The 16,417-nt window shown below is 60.1% G+C and overlaps 1 protein-coding gene across 10 annotated transcripts in view; it reads left to right on the top strand.

Annotated features, from left to right (window-relative positions):
• The window catches only part of TNS3 (tensin 3), a 150,443-nt gene extending 137,318 nt beyond the window's left edge, over positions 1-13,125 (top strand). For 9 of the 10 annotated variants that reach the window (XM_074358609.1, XM_074358608.1, XM_074358611.1 and 6 more), the window contains 7 exons: positions 2,789-2,884; positions 3,183-3,260; positions 3,979-4,056; positions 7,586-7,754; positions 9,159-9,227; positions 9,315-9,341; positions 10,556-13,125. In XM_074358609.1, coding sequence (XP_074214710.1) covers positions 2,789-2,884; positions 3,183-3,260; positions 3,979-4,056; positions 7,586-7,754; positions 9,159-9,227; positions 9,315-9,341; positions 10,556-10,700 — 662 coding nt within the window. In that variant the 3' untranslated portion in view covers positions 10,701-13,125. Of the gene's footprint in view, positions 1-41; positions 2,144-2,788; positions 2,885-3,182; positions 3,261-3,978; positions 4,057-7,585; positions 7,755-9,158; positions 9,228-9,314; positions 9,342-10,555 lie in introns of those variants that run through there. The other variant, XM_074358612.1, reaches the window with a different exon arrangement.
• The last annotated feature ends 3,292 nt before the right edge of the window (positions 13,126-16,417 follow it).

The raw sequence follows: 16,417 nt of genomic DNA, 5'->3' as shown, positions 1-16,417 counted from the left end.
GGGTCTTCTTCTCAGCGTTTCCTGTCTCGGCTCTGTTTTAGGAAGTGCTGCCCAGCTCAAGAAGGGACGTTGATTGTCAGCTTTATTTTTCTGATTGCTCTGAGCAGGTGACCCAGCCCATGGGTCAGATGCCGGACACGGTGCCCACTCTCAGCCTGTCTGCCTCGGTCCCTCTGACTTCCGAGCGTAAACGTCTAATAAGTTCCCCTGTCTTCTCCCTGGCTCTCTGTCCAGTGCACACACGCACACGTGTCCTCCCGTCTTACACCAGAGGCGGCTCACCACACGCTTGGCCTTCGTTCCTCCTCCCGGCCGAGCGTTCTGGTGGACTGAACGCGAGCCGGTGCGGGCCTGGCGTCACCAGGTCACCCCTCAGGGGAGAGGACGGAGCCTTCCGCCCTCCGGGCCAGCGCTTTGGCCGGTGCCGAGGGCCAGCGGGTACCATGTGGTTCACTCGGGCCCCTTGCTTTGTAATGGGCGCTCCGTGGCTTGACATCGTCAGGCCCAGGAAAGTGTGCGGTGCCTGCGCGCACAGGGGAGCGTTGTCCTGCAGCTGGTGGGTGTGCAGCGGACCCGGGCCGCGGGCCTGTGGGGAGCCCGCCACGCCCTTCCCTCCCTGGGCGTCGTAACCCAGCACCACCGTTCCTTCGGGGCCCCAGGTCCCCCGGCTCTGCCCCGCGAGGCCCGTCCGGCTGGCCCCGTGTCCTGTTGGCGGCCCCCCGGGAGCCCGCAAGCCGCCAGCTCCCGGGAACAGCAGACGCGCTGTGCTCGGCCCGGCCTCTTCCCCAGAACCCCGGTTCTCTGCGGGGAGCGGTGCCTAGAAACCGAGCTCCAATCGCCAGGTTGCCCTTCGCTGCTGACTCTCGGCTTCCCTGCAGACCAGAGCTGAGGAAGGCACTATTTTTAAAAATTCCTGAACTAAAGCTGATGCCACCGGCTTGCATACCGGGTCACGAGGTCCTTCCTCGCCTTCTCCCTCGGGGACAGGCTTGGCTTCCGGCAAATAGTTTACGTCCTCCCTTCTCTGACCCCTAACACTTACTCTCATTTTTCTTTTTCTGTCATCCTCCTCTTTGCCTTTTTTTCCCTCTTATCGTTATGCTGCAAACTCTAAGAAAGAGGAGATTTTTTTTTTTACTTCTCTTTCCCCCTAAACGGAGATTGTGGACGTCAGCACGTCACATGGCTCTTCCGGGGGGCACCTGGGCTCGCCTGGGGGCTGTGGGCATCAGAATAAGCAGGTTCTGAAGCCCCGGTGTTTAAACAAGGTGCCGCTGCCCGCTTCCCTCGGGCTCGCGCCCAGCACCCAGTCGTTGGGTGAACTCTTTGCTTAAAGCTTCCTGGAGGAAAAGTGCCTGGAGTGAGTTACACCCTGCAGAATGTGAGACTCGGTGGCCCAGGGGTTTTCAGGACGCAGGTGGTGGATGTGTGCGCAGCGGCGGGGAGGGGCTGGGAAGGGGTGAGCCCGGGGCTGTGGCTAGAAGTGAGGGAGGGAGAGGCTGTGTGCACACCAGCCAGGAGAGGGGAGCCTGGGGCGGGAAGGAAGGAAGGAAGGAGGGACCACCACACACTCACTCCTGAGTGGAAACCAGGGCTTCTGGAGCTCAGGAGCTGCGTCGGCCTGACTGTGGGGGATGCAGGCGCTGGGCTGCAGGGAAACCTGCGGCTGATGCTTACAGCAGGAGTCCGGAGGCAGGAGCCAGAGCCCCGCAGCTGCCCGGCTCCTCTGCCTCCGCTGAGGCTTTTAAAGTGAGGCCACCTTTTCCCCTCCTGCATGCATCACTTTTCAGGGAACATGGACGGTGGTGTGTAACTGTCTCCTCCAGGCGTGCAACCCGCCCACCTCTCAGGCTGACCTGCCTCAGCCTTCAGGCAGAGGCCACAAACAGGGGTTCTTGCAACGGCAGACATCGGGGCTCACCGGCTTCGCCCGGCCCCTGGATGTGGCATTTGGATTTCAGAGCCCAGGGACAGATCTGAGAGGAGAGCTGGCCAAACCCGGAAAGAGGCCCGCGGGTCCCCACGCCCCGCTGGTTCCCCGGGGAGCGGGCAGCCACGGCCGCACGGCTGGGTTCCCGCAGTCACTTCGCGCCCCGGAACCCTTCCTGCCGGCTACCTGCCCCACGCAGCGCCGGCGCTCAGATGGCTGATGCCGTCTGTGTGTGTAACATGCGTCACGGGAGCCAGCTGGTCCTGCATCAGAAGCGTGAGTGGTCGTGCCCACTCGTCCCCACGGAGGACCAGGAGCGCCGCGCTGGTCAGCGCGGGGCGGCGGCTCCTGTCCCTTCTGCTCACCTGTGCTTTCCCTCCTGGACCGCCTGCCGCTCCCTGGCGTTTCATGCTGTGCTTTCTCTCCGGGCTCGTGGGCTGGGTGAACGCAGGTGTGCGGGGGCCCGCCCTCCGGGGGCTCCTGCAGCTGGCTCGGGGCTCAGTTACCCAGGAGACTTGCACCACCCGGCTCTTTCCTGCAATGAGTTCTGGGGCGTCGTGCTGGGTCCGGGTCTCCCCGGCCTCCCCCCTCAGGAGGGGAAGGAGCTGGAGTCCACGTCCCTGGCTCTTAGCTGCTTGTCTGGTCCCTGGGGACGGTTCTGCAGGATGTTGCAGACGGTCCCCCCGGGGACTCCCCAGCTCCAGGCATGGTCACTGGAGGGGTTCTGGCCGCCCATCCAGGCCGTGACCCCCCCCAGCTCAGCTGCCTCCCGTGGGGCCGAGCTCTCCTTCCCACGTCCCCACCTTCCCAGGTGCTCGGTCTGTAAAACTTCTCTTCCTTTTGAATCTCTTGCCCCAGCTGGAGACTTGGCCAACGAACTGGTCCGGCATTTCTTGATCGAGTGCACCCCGAAGGGAGTGCGGTTGAAAGGATGCCCCAACGAGCCGTATTTCGGTGAGTGGCCGAGAGCCTGCGGTCGGCGTCCTGAACCCACGAGCCCGTTCGCAGTGGGGGCTGCCTCGGATCCTGCAGGCGGTGTGGCCGGTCCTTTACAGATGGGCGGGGGGTGTCTCTGCCGAGAACCAGCCGCAGTCCCCTTCCCCTAACCCTTCCCCACCTGCCGCGCTCCTCAGTTATTGAGGCTTTGCCCGGAGCCCCCCAGTAACGGAGCGTGCGCGCTGCTGAAGATAGAAGGGCCCCCTTTCGGAAGGTGCAGCGTGCTCACGCCTCTTTTGTCTTCGCCCGTCCGCAGGGAGCCTGACGGCCTTGGTGTGCCAGCACTCCATCACGCCCCTGGCTCTGCCCTGCAAACTGCTCATTCCGGACAGAGGTACGCTGCTGGCTGCCCCAGGGCCGCTCTGGCTGGCTGGGTGGGCTCGCCCGCCCGCACAGATGCAGTGAGAACTATCAGACCGGAAGTTCCTTCTGCTCCCACGCTGGGGGTCCGCCCTGAGTAGCCCACCCCAGTCACGTAAGAAAAGGTGGTCCCTCTGCACCCACAGCCCTCGGCCGTATCTTCACATCGTGGGCTTTGGGAACAGTTTCCGAGGAGCAGAGTCCCGTGGCTCAAAATTACAACATGCCTGGACTCAGGGACCTTCAGGGCCATTTACGTGTGAGTTTTATAATTCTGCACGATCACCAGCTGTGGATATTGTTGGCCGAGGTGCGGGAAGGGCTCGGCTCTTTCCCTTGGTGTCTGTCTGAAAACACCCACAACACAGATTTAACAAAGTGGCGTCCACTTCCCCGGACAGCCTCGAGGTCACAAATCACGTCCTGGTCCAGAAAGACGATTCGTTTAAAATACAGGCAAAGCGGACTTGCTTTCTAAGATGCAGTTGTTCATCTCCATTCACCCAGAGACGAGGAGGGTGTTTCGCTGAGCTGCACCTGCCCCGGACGTGGTGACGGTTTCTCTGGGCCGGGCTGTTGTCGCCCGGGGAACCCCCGCTCTCCGTGAGCTCAGTCACGGGCGTCCCCGCTGTCACAAGGGTTCTTGCTGGCGAGCTGGACTCATGTCTGTGTTTTTTTGCTCCTCCCGGCAGATCCGTTGGAGGAAATAGCAGAAAGCTCTCCCCAGACCGCGGCCAACTCCGCGACGGAGCTGCTGAAGCAGGGGGCAGGTGGGTCCCTGCTGCGTCCCCCACGCCTCCCGGTCCTGGGCACCGCCGGGCTCCTTTCCTCCCCCTGGGCCCCGGGAGGTATCCGTTGGGAAGCTGCACTGGGGCTGGGGGGGCCCCAGGGGTCGGGGCGGCAGGGCAGGGCCAGGACTCCGCAGGCTGAACAGGACCAAATTCCGTGGAATCAAGGTGGAGTCCTGGGTTTTGTTCGGGGGGTGTGGTGAGGCAGGGCGTGGTGACCTGCCCCTCCAGCTGCAGGCGTGCAGATGTGCACGTGACCAGTGAGTCCACAGAGGGACTCACGCTGCCCCCAGCCCAGGCTGACCCCAGGCGGCGACTCCCCGGAGCACCGTGTACTTGGTAACAGGTTTTATTTCTCAGCACAGGTTCAGGTTCACAGCAAACCTGGCAGGAACGTACAGGGATTTCCCATGTGGCCCTGCCCCCACACGTGCACAGCCTTCATCCCAGTCCCTGAGCCTGCAGGGGCCCGTCATCGTCACCAGCGCCCGCAGTTTACACGAGGGCTCCCTCTCGGCTATGTAAGGACACGTGTCCAGCATTGCTGTCCCACAGAGCAGTGCCTCTGCGCTCCACCCCCTCGCCCCCCTCCCTCACCCTGGCCGCCCTGGTCCTTGATGGCCCCGTGGTTTTGCCCTTTCCAGAGTGCCGCATAGTTGGAATCATACAGCACGTACCTCTTTAAGACTGGCTTTCTTCCCTGGGTCGTATGCGTTCAGGACCCCTCCATGTCCCTTCACGGCTCTGTGGCGTGGTTCTTTTTATCACCAAATGATATCCCATCGTCTGGACGGACCACAGTGTATTTGTCCATTCGCCCATTGAAGGGCATCTTGGTTGTGTCCACGTTTTGGCAGTTGCGAATAAGGCTGCCGTAAACAGCCACATGCAGGTTACGACGTGGACATAATTTTCGTCTCCTTTGGGTAAAGACCAGGGACCCCAAATGCTGGACCGTAGGGTAGGAGTGTGTTCATTCTGTAAGAAGGCACCAAACCGTCTTCCAAAGTGGCCGTACCGTTTGCATCCCCACCGGCGGTGCTGAGTGTCCTGTGGCCCCACGTCCTCCTCAGCGTGTGGTGGCGTCTGTGTGCTGGGTCGTGGTCCCTCTTGTTGTTTTGATGGCATCTCGTTGTTTTAATTTCGCGTTTCCCTGGCGACATTTGACATGAAGCGTCTTCTCAGGTGCTCATTTGCCATCTGTGTGTCTTCTTCGCTGAGGTGTCTCCGAAGGCCGTTTGTCCATTTTTTAATGAGGTTGTTGTTTTCCTATTGTTGAGTTCCGAGGGCTCTTCGTATGTGCTGAATACAGTTCTCTGTGCGATTTGTCTTTTGCAAATACTTTCTCCCAGGTGGTGGCTGGTCTTCCCGTTCTCTTGACAGTGTCTCTCTCGGGGCAAAAAACGTTTTGTGGGAATGAAATCCATTTGTCAGTACTTCCCTCCATGGATCGTGGCTTTTGTACTGTATCTAAAAATCATCACCAAACCAAGGTCATCGAAATTTTCTCCTTTGTTGTCTTACAAGAGTTATAGTTTTGGGTTTTACACTTAGGTCTGCGTTCTATTTTGAGTTAACTTCTGTGAAGGGTGGAAGGTCTGGGTCCAGATTCATGGTTTTGGACGTGGGTGTCCAGTTGTTCGAGCCACATTTGTTGAAGAGACTGTCTTTGCTTCTCTGTCGAAGATCGGTTGGCAGTGCTTATGTGGGTCTGTTTCCGGGCTGACCGTCCTGCTCCATTGATCTGTCTGTCTGTTATTTCACGAACACCACACTGTCTTGATCGCTGTAGCTTTTGAGTAAGTCCTGAAGGCGGGTAGTGTCAGTCCTCCAACCAAGGTCTTCCCCTTCAGTCCCGTGCTGGCTGCCCTGGGTCTCCTGTCTCTCCGTAGACACTTCAGAACCAGTCTGTTGACACCTGCAGAGTATTGGAATTTCAGTGACTCCACAGATCAGCTTGGGGAGAACCGACACTTTGACTCTGTTGAGTCTTCCTGTGCATGAACAAGGGACATCTCTCCATTTATTTAGTTCTTTGATTCCATTAGTGGGACTTTAGCCATTTTCCTCATATAGATCTTGTACCTATTTTAGCAGATTTACACCTACCTATTTCATTTTGAGTGAGGTGCTAATATACATGGCATTGTGGATTTTTTTTAACTGAAGTACGCTCAGTTGCAGTGTCAGTTTCCAGTGCACGGCATCACGTTTCAGTCATACACGTACATACGTGTATTTGTTGTCATGTTTTTGTGCACGATAGGTGTTTATAATTCCACATTCCATGGTCTTCTGGTGTCCAGGAAAGGGACTGACTTGTGTGTGGTCACCTTGTACCGTGTTGTGTGTGGTCACCTGCAGCCTTGTGCAGTAGCTCACTCGTCTCAGGCCAGGTCACTTCTGCAGTATTGGGTGCCCAGCTAGTGACCCCAGCTTGAGAGGGCTGCAGATGAGCCAGAGACCACAGGGCTGTTGTGGGTCTGCGGCTCTGAGGGACGGACACGGCTGGAGAGGACTAGGGGCCCCGTGACCTGAGATCCCCGGTTGGAGGCCTTTCCCACAAGGTGGACATTGACTCTCAGAAGTGCTGGCGAGGGAATCCCTGCATCTGCGGGAGGCTGGACTAGGCTGCCCCCGGTCTCCACCTTTCTCTGCCTGTGGAATTCTTCGTAGCTGTGACTCCGGAAACGAAGGAATATGCAGGAAACAGGCATTTTCTTGTTGCATCCTCTGCCCAATGTGCATCGTTCTTCTGTGCTGGTTTTCTCAGCAACGCTGCTAAAGTAAAACCTCTCTGTTTTCAAAGGAGCTTTTAGTGCTGGACTCTCTGTAGACCATCCTTAAAGGATACGCTCTCCGTGGCCAGAACAAAGGTGACAGGAGTTTGCCCAAAATAGCGAACACGCTAGAACCGAGATCCCGAAAGGCAGCAGGGGTCTGTGTCAGTCCCGGTTCCGATCCAGGCCTGCCGCCCCCGCAGGAGCCTTGGCCTGCAGACGTCAACATTATCGTGATAATCTCTCCCCAAGTCAGTGGCCACAAAGACCAGATGAGCAGGTGCTGAAAAGTTCCTCGGGGACAAAAACGTGGTCACCTGAACCGCCGTGCCCCTGCCGCTCTGCTTTTGTGTAAAAAGGCTTCTCCTGGCCCAAGAGGAATGGCCATCCTCTCTGCAGGGCCCAGTTTAAAGGGCCAGTCCTGGGTGACAGCCCGTGGCAGCTTGGAAGCTGCGTCCCCACGGCGGAGGCCATGAGCTCGCCGCTTGCGCATTGTTGCGGGGGGTCAGCCCCACCCAGGTGCCAGTGCAAATTACGCAGCAGGTGGACAGTCGTCCGGGTCTCCTTGGCCCCAGACAGGGCGACTCTCACACTGGCCTCGGGGCAGGTGTGTCTCTGGGTCGCCACTGTCCACGCCCGTGGAATTAGGAGCAAAGGGCTTTGGCCTCGGCCGCACCTCGCCCGGGCCACAGGGATGTGCGGTTCACACGCCTCCCCTCCGTGTCTTCCAGCCTGCAACGTGTGGTACCTGAACTCCGTGGAGATGGAGTCCCTCACCGGCCACCAGGCCATTCAGAAGGCCCTGAGCATCACCCTGGTCCAGGAGCCGCCCCCCTTGTGCACGGTCGTGCACTTCAAGGTGTCGGCCCAGGGCATCACGCTGACGGACAACCAGAGGAAGTGCGTGTGCGGGGCGGCGGGGGCGGGCGTGGAGGGTGTCATTTTTGCAAATGCAAGCATCTTTCAAGTCGTTTCTGAGAAACACTCAGACTGTGACAGGATCCACTCCCCTGCCCTTCAGTGCCACTGCTCCTGGCTGGAGGTCATCCCGTCCAGGCGAGCCTGTGATCTTTACGTCCACGTAACATCAGTGATTATGCAATAACATAGTAACACAAGGATGCTTGATGCTAACAGGAAACATTCATTTCCTAGACGTGAGAGCGCGTCAGTACCGTCTGAACGCCCAGACGGCAGGCACCACCTCTGGCCCCGGGGCTTCCCTCCGAGCAGGGCTTCCGGCGGGACACTGGGGAGCGACACCGGGGAGCCTGGCCCTAGCGTGGGGCAGACGCGTTCCTCCCCTGGGCGGGGCCTCGGACCAGGGTCAGAGGCATTTCAGAGGAAGTTGCTCTTTGTCATGCAGACGGCCTCGGTGACCAGGGGGCCAGGCCATCAGCCCTAAAGGTGGTGGCAGGAGCTTCATGGGGCAGTGGTGGGTTGGGGGGCCGGCAAGGAGCACGGCTTCTTTCTTCAGAGCATCTCTGTTGCTCCCAGCTGCGTGCTCTTCCTGTGTCTCCGGCTTCCCTGTGTCCTGATAAAGCTGCAGGGGTGGGCTGCATCCACTGCACTCAGAGTCCTTCCTGTGGCAAGAGACGGGACTGAACTCACTGGCTGATGTGGGTGGAGGGCCTGGGTCCCCGGTGACAGCCAGCCTCGGGGTCCCCAGATGCCTGGGCTCCGCCTGTGCCCTCCCTGACGCTGGCCCCTCCTCTCTTGCCTTCTACGAGAGCACAGCCACCAGCCTCTGGGGACACCACTGTGCTGGACGGGGTCATGGAGCCTCATGACCCCAGGCCCATAGGAGCAGGGCAGGCTGTCAGGGAAACGGGGACCCGGGACCATGGACAGAGGGGTCCCCTGGGGAAACAGGGAGCCGGGACTGAGGACAGAGAGAGGGGTCCCCTGGGGGCTCCCCCTGCAGCTGTGCGGGGCCGCTGTTAGCAGCACGTCCCTGGGATTTCCTGGGCACAGCCCTCGACAGTTTGGCCCCTGTCCTGGGGCTGCGGCCGGCTCTTCACATGCTGTTTCACAGGCCAGCATCCAGATTGGAGACCGGGGTGGTCCCCGGGGGTGAGGGCAGGCGGTCGGGCTTCACTCCCTGTGACCTGTCCCCCACACGCTCTGCAAAGAGCCCCTCACCCAGGCCCTGCCCACTTTCCTAGAGCGCCAGCTTCAGGTCTGCTCACTTCCAGCGGGTGAAAACGCAGAATACGCTTCTGCCCTGAATCTCCTCGCGGGGGCCCCGGTGCTGCACTGTCCCCGGGACGCCCAGTGACGGGCTCACCCCCCTGTCCCCGACAGGCTCTTCTTCCGAAGGCACTACCCTGTGAGCAGCGTGATCTTCTGCGCGCTGGACCCCCAGGACAGGAAGTAAGGAGTGTGTGTGTGTCAGCCCCACGCCAAGCCCGCCGGGCCAGGGGCCTGAACCTCACTCTCCCTTTCTCTCTGACTTGCCAGGTGGATCACAGACGGCCCCTCCTCAAGGTACGTCGCCAGCAGTCTCCACAGCCTCTTAGTGGACGGTCGCCTCCGAAGCCGAATTCTTTCCCAGATGCCCAAAGAGGAAATGACCCCATAACGCCAACGGGTTGGAGTCTGGCTTTAAACAGAAATGAGTGTTCGTAGGCAGAAAGTGTCTGCAAAGGGTTAACTTTTCTGCTTGCTCTTTGAGCAGTATGTACATCCACCCATAAGATACGGTACAGAGAGCATGGGGCGGTCAGCACAACGTTTCCAGCCTGGCCGCGGGGCCTTGGACCCTCCAGAGCCGTCTGCGTCATTCCCCCAAACATGAATGCCACGGCGTCCAACCTCGGGGGTCCCCTTCCAGGATTCCGATTTCACACTCCTCGTTTGTCTGGGCATCTGATAAAGTGCCGGGCGCCTCCCCAGCCCCAGGTGGGGCGTGACCCCCAGCTCTGGCCCGCAGGGTGGACGGCACTCCCCGCAGGGTGGACGGGGCCGCCCCAAGGGGGCCACTTGGTGCCATCGGACAGTCCCTCCCTTGGCGTGGAAGCCACTCGGCTTACACAAAAAGACTCCCCGTTTCCCTGAGAAGGAGGAGAAGGACCTTTGCCAAGGATTTGGATTTAGATAATGGTAGTTACTGTGTCAAGTCTGGGCTTGAGAAACCCTGTTCAGATAAAGGCTTCAATTCTAAGGAAAATAGTTCGACCGTGCCATTCTCTCAGTGTCCTCTCCTGCGTGTAGCATGTAACTCAGGAGCACGTGGCCTGAGAAGGGGGCCCTGCTGTGTTTTCAACCCCCATCCTCTGGCCCGGGTGTGGGAGGAGTGTGGGCATCAGGCGGAGCCCACCGGCATCCACACCATCTCAGGACCAGAGCTGGGGTGTTGGCACTCACGAGGTCTGTGAGGAGAGACCAGGCAGCCCCTTAGGAAGAGCCAGGTCCTCCCCTCCAAGACTCAGGCGAGGCGCTCAGGAGCCGTGCAGCGTCTGGAGGGCTCTGGCCAGGCCTGGGGCAGCCGCTACAGTGCAAGTCCCAGCCCTGTCCCTCGGGCTCCTCCCCTGTGACACCTAGGCTCAGCCCCATCCCCGCAGGGTCTGCGAGGTGGAGGGAGGCGGGGCAGGTGGCTGGCGGGCTGGCGCCTGGGATGATGCAGTGGCCAGGAGGGGGAGCAGAGGCTGGCACCCGATGGGACGAGGCCCGCTGCTCGCTGACCCGCGTTCCTTTTGCAGGGTCTTCGGTTTTGTGGCCCGGAAGCAGGGCAGTGCCACGGACAACGTGTGCCACCTGTTCGCGGAGCATGACCCCGAGCAGCCCGCCAGCGCCATCGTCAACTTCGTGTCCAAGGTCATGATCGGCTCCCCGAGGAAGATCTGAGCCTCGCGCCGGGAGACCCCAGAGGGGCCGGCTGTGCCCCCGACCTCCCTGGCCCAGGAGGGAAGGGGCCCCTCCAACTTACACACCAGAACAAGCCACCCCACGGCCCAGTGGCCTTCCCGGAAAGACACGTTTCTGCCGCCCAGGGCCCCGGCGGAGGAAGACGGGCGCCGGGTGGGCCCCCATACTTGCGCTCTTACGTCTGCGAGGGGAGGGGAGCCCAGCCTGCTCGGCAGTGGCCCGAGTGGCCGCTGTGCCTCGGGGTAGCCGTCTCGGGGGGGCTCCTGTCCAGCGGACACCCTGGTGCCTCTGTCTTCCCGCGATCACCACGGAGAGGCTGATTGGTGGGCCTGAAAAGCGGTGCACACCTAATGAAGGTTTGTGCAGGTCAGGCCCTCCGGATAACTGGGACGTGAACGAGGGGTCGGCGTGATGGGCGGCGAGGCCAGGAGGTCCCTGGGTCCCCGTGGAGGGGCTGCCTCCGCCTCCGCTCGCCTGGCTCTGAATGGCACGCTGGGCCGTGAGGGGAACGCCGTTTCCATAAAAGTTACGTTTTACTTCTGCCAAATTATTTATGGGAACAGTTTGCCAGTGCTGTGCAGTACTGGGGTCCAGTTACTGCTGCCTCCCCAGCTGGGTTCTCGGCGGAGCGTCTGCCCCGGGGCGGGTCACCGAGATTTGGAGGCTGTGGGTCCCCACTGGCGATGCTGTGGGCTGTGGCTGCTGCCCGCAGCCTTCCCGAATTCCTGACCATCCGCGCGTCCTTTCTGGGGAGGACGGTTCCAAGGGGTGGGACGGGCTTAGTTGTAGCCTCAGTCCCCGCGCCGCACCGTCGTCTTGGGGTGGAGACTGCCCTGAGGACCCTGCCCCGGGGACCTCTCGGCGGTCTTGTCCGCGCCTGTTGGCTCCTGCCCGGGTCCCGCGTTCCTGCAGGAGGATGAGACCGGACGAGTCTCGGTCCTTCCAGGGAGCTCTGACTCAGCTCTGCTGCGTGTCTGCGGCCGGATCAGGCGCGCTGTCTGCGCGGATGTGCGCACTGCAGTGCCGTGGTCTGTCCGCCCGTCGGGCAGTGGTCCAAGGTCCCGCGGATGCCGCTGAGCGAGAGACGGAGCTGGGCACCACCGTCACCTTCCTCGTCACCCGGGCGCTCGCCCCTGGGCTCTCCCTCGAACGAGGGCCTCCCGGGGGCCTCCGCATCCCCAGTCAAGCACCAGCCCTCAGGTCACCAGGAATCACCACAGCCAGCGGTCACCGCGCAGGGCTTTGGAAATGCGCTTTGTGGACTGTTTCAAAGTGGGCAGAGACAGCCTCGGCCGCAGCAGAGGTGGGATGGGCCGAACCGCAGTGGGCATCGAGCGTGTGCGCCTGCACGCGTGGGGTGTGCGTGCCTGTGTGACTGTGTGCGCGCGAGTGTGTGAGAGCAGGCGCTGAGTCCACTGTGTAGCTCCTATTAATGCACCAAACGCAAGTGCCTCGTTTCTGTGCCAAATGTTTGCCTTGGTCTTCGTGGACCGCCTTCCCCGCTGCGTGGCTGCGTGGCCGGTAAGAAGATTGTACCGGCATCTTCGGAGGCCCGACGCCTTGGTCCTCGGCAGTGGCGTGTCTGGCATTTCCGTTTTCCAGCCTCAGCAGGAATTCAGCCCAGGGGGCAGCGGTGTGTGCTGCCCCCAAGACCTGCCCCCTCCTGAGATGCTCGAGCCCAAGTCTGACCTAAGGGCCGCAGGCAGGTGCCTCCTCCTTCTGACGAAGCAGGAGCGGGCAGGATTGAGAAGCACGAACCGCGAGTCAGAGACAGCCAGGCCTTCCTGGCCGAGCTTGTCCAGAGCATGCAAGCCACGGCGCTTGCTTTATAGACTGACCAGCCGCCGAGACGCGTGCTCTCAGCACCCAAGGGCGTCGGAACGCTTCCCGCCAGCAAACGTCTCCCTCGGAGGTGAGGGACCGAGGGGAGCCGATCCCTGGTTCCCGAGGAGCCGGTACGACAGTGTTACATACGCAGCCGCGAACTCTGCGCTCAGGCCTCGGGGAGCCCCGCCCCGGGGCCCGCGGGGAGGGAACGGCCCCCGGCATCCGGCCTCCGGGTGCCGGCGGGCACAGGGGCGCGCACGAGGCCCGCGCCCCGCAAGTGTCATAGCCAGGGTCCCTTCACCCGCCCGTTGACCCGCACCGTGTCCCTCCAGTGTTAACCTGTAATCTCCTTGAGTCACACCGCGCCTGAGGGCCCCCCACCCCCGCGTCCTCCGTGTCCGACCTCACCGCGCCCCCTTATCTGCCCTGCCAAGTAGTGGGTGTTTCTACTTCCGCCTTGTAAAGAGTGAACCCAGTATGTAAATGAACGTTCCACGATAACCCTCTGTATAGCGCTCTGCTCTGCTCTTTAAATATCGCCTCTATTCAGAGTATAATAAAGTTATAAACTCGGTAAGCCTCGGGGAGGCAGGCGCTTGTTTGTGGTGTCGGATGGAAGCTTCCGGAAGGGTGTCTGCGGGTGTGGACGTGTGTGTGCACGCCTGGGTGTGCCCGCGTGTGTGTTTATTTGGGAGTTTTATTTGGGACTGTTTATGGGTCAGTAAATTCAGTTATACATTCGTGTGTGTTTTGCCTCCAGAAATACAGTCTGAGATTTCTGCCCAGCGACTTCAGAAAATTGTATTTGTAGGTTTTAAGTAGTGAATGATAGTAACTGGTATTGATCATGGGTTCTGCTATGTTTTAGGGTTTTTTTTTTTTTTGCTGCTACATTTTTGATGTTGGTATAAAGCTTGCTGTTCCAATGGCTGTGGGGGAAAGGTCCCTGCTTAGACCAGTGTCTGATGGGACTTCCCAGATGTCTGCTGAGTTGGTCGGTGACCCAGAATAGGAAAAGCCTGGTGGGTTCACCTAATCTTTCAACGGATGCTGGTGACAGTCTCAGCCAGCTCTCCTGGGTTAGCAAGGTTCACCCCACAGCGAGGCGGGGGCCCACTGTGCTGGCTTTCTGCCCGCTGGGGTCTGGGGCCGTCCTGAGCTTGACCTGCCTCCCCTGTTTGGTGAGGACACGGGACCCTGCTGCCTGCCCTCCCTCTGTGTTCTGGAGTCTGGAGCCGCTCTGTCCCCGCAGGAGGCCAGGTGACCGCTGGGCGTGCCTGGACCCGGTCTGCGAGGGTGGGCAGTCACTGGGCGGCCCAGGCCCGCCTGCCTCTCCCGGTGCAAGCTCTGCCACGGAGTGGACGCCATCCTCACCAGGCTCGGGCTGGGGGTGACCCTTCATATGGCTTAGAGCGGGCAGCTTCTGCTCCCGCTCAGGAGAGAAACAGAGCCTGGCCCATGGCAGCCATGGACAGATGGCAGCTGACCCCACCGGCAAACCTCAGGTCCCCACCCACACTGCATGTCTGTGCTGGCATGGCCCCCTGGGCGCAGGCTCCGAGGACACTGTACTGGGGAGGGCGCCCTGCAGTGGGTGCCAATGCCAAGCATGGAAGGGAGGGCAGGTGGGGAAGGGGGGCTGAGTCTTCTCCACAGGAGGGTTCCACTGGGCCCTGGACCCTGGACCAGTGTCACAGCATGGCTCTGGGCCTACTGTCCTTACGGGCACACTTTCAAGGACGCAGTCTGGACTTGTCACAGTGGCTCCAGGCTGCACAGAGGACCATTGGAGACCCAGTGACCACAAGGCCTGTGGCATGACCCCTGCCTCGTGGCAGAGTGTCATGCTCCCTGTTCATCACTGAGCCATCCACCCGTGATTCCCCCGGCCCCGCCCACTCGGGTCTGGGTCTCTCAGGGACAGCCGGTTGCTGGGGGGGAAACGTCGGGTCGGACCCTTTATCGTGGTTTTTCTGTCTGCTAGAGGTTTGTGTGTGGTCTCATGTCCTGGGATGAGGGGCCCGTGGACCTGGGCGTCACATTTCAGAGCAGGGGCGATGCACCTGGGCTCAGAGCTGAACGGGAGTGTCCAGGTGGACCTGGGCTTCAAGGAAGGGACATTTCACGACACACCTGAACACACTGGAGCCTCAGGGCTGTTGAACAGATAAGAAAAATGATTCAAGAGCAAATGTCTTTAAAGTTCCCCAGGAATCAGAGGCCATGGTCCCAGCCTGGGCAGGGGCAGCAGTTCGGGTGGGGCGGGCTGTCCCTTGTGGGGATCCTGCCAACTGACCGAGCCCCTGCAGCTTGTCCCCAAGGATCTAAGACACCAGGGTGGTGCTGGGGGCTGTCACTCTCCCCCCCACCAAGACCCTGTCCGCCCCTCAGGCAGCCCAGCAGGGGCCAGTGGGAGACACAGCCCCAAGCTGTGGAAAGACCAGGGCAGCCGACCCGTGTGGGAGCACAGCCCACGGCCGCCTGGGTCCTGGGGCTACACCTGCCCAGGGCAAGCCCTGTGGACACCTGACACTTAACTGGGACCCAGAGTCTTCTAACACAACAGCCAGATCCCCAGGATACAACAGAAAAGGACCTGCTGAACCAGGAGTCAGGGAGTTCACAGCCCAAATGAGAAAAGATGGGAGCTGAGGAAGCGGGTGCTGGGATTGCGTGGCCAGGGAGGGGGGCGTTTAAAGCAACCGCAGAATCCATGCTTCAGTGAGCAAGTCTGAATCCTTTTCAGATGAATGGAAAAGCAAAAACAGAACCCCAGCACAGTCACAAAGTCACGGAAAAACCAAAGTATGGAACTAAAATGCAGAAAACAAACCAAAAACCCACTGGAAACTGTAGCAGAGTGGAGATGCCGGATGAACAAATCCATGGATGGATAAAATCCCTGGTCTGAACAACAGAGGCTTAAAAAAAAGTGAGGGGACCTGGGGACAATCATGTGAGTCACTGAGTTCCAGGAGGTGGGGAGAAGGGAGGGTTGAGGAGTATCTGGAGAAATGGCCCCAAACTCTCCAAATTCAGCCAAAGACAACCTGTAGATTCAAGGAGCTGAGTGAACCCCAAACAGGGGAAACCACAAAATCCATGCGAGATTCACCAGAATCAAACTTCCAACAAGTAGAGATGAAGGAAGAATCTGGGAAGCAGCCAGAAAGAAGCGACGGTTTCCGTGCACTGAGTGAAGGTGGGTTTCTCACATCAAAACACGGAGGCCAGAAGGAAATGACACATTTTTCGAGGCTGAAAGTAAAACAAATACCAGCTGTGAGGTCTCTGTCCGGTGAAACCGCCGTCAGGAATGAAGGGGCCATAAGGACATTCTCAGGTGAAGGGAACCTGCAAGAATCGTCTTCAGCTGGCCTGCTCTTAACAATCTGGCTAAAAGACGTTCTTCAAGCAGAAGGGAAACGGTGACGGGGAAACCTGGAGGGTCAGGAAGGAAGGAGGAAGGAGGGGGTACAGTGGACGCTGCTTTTCCTGGCGGGGATTATGAATCAGGCATGGCTGGCGATGGCAGCAAGAATTCCAGCTCCAGCCAGCACTCAAGCCTGGGACGTCTCAAAGTGAAGGAGGCAAAGGGACCTCAGTGGAGGTGGCACCTCCACACGTCAGCCCCAGTGCTGAAACCTACTGACAAGGACAAATGATTGTGTATGTTGTGAGATTCCCCTAAATGATTGAATTAGCGATTCATCCCAGCCAGCCGTTCCTGTGTCCTCCCGGTGGCCCGAGAGGCCATCCCTGCGCACTGCCCCCCAGGGAGCCATCTCCTGTGAATTGGTCCCCTCCCCCTGCACTGTGACCTCCATGGGGACAGGAAGGCTGTGGCGGAACTGATGCCCGGGTCTCCC

This window comes from Camelus bactrianus, chromosome 36 (genome assembly GCF_048773025.1).
Source record: "Camelus bactrianus isolate YW-2024 breed Bactrian camel chromosome 36, ASM4877302v1, whole genome shotgun sequence".
Taxonomy (NCBI): domain Eukaryota; kingdom Metazoa; phylum Chordata; class Mammalia; order Artiodactyla; family Camelidae; genus Camelus; species Camelus bactrianus.
This window is presented reverse-complemented; position numbering and strand designations above follow the sequence as displayed.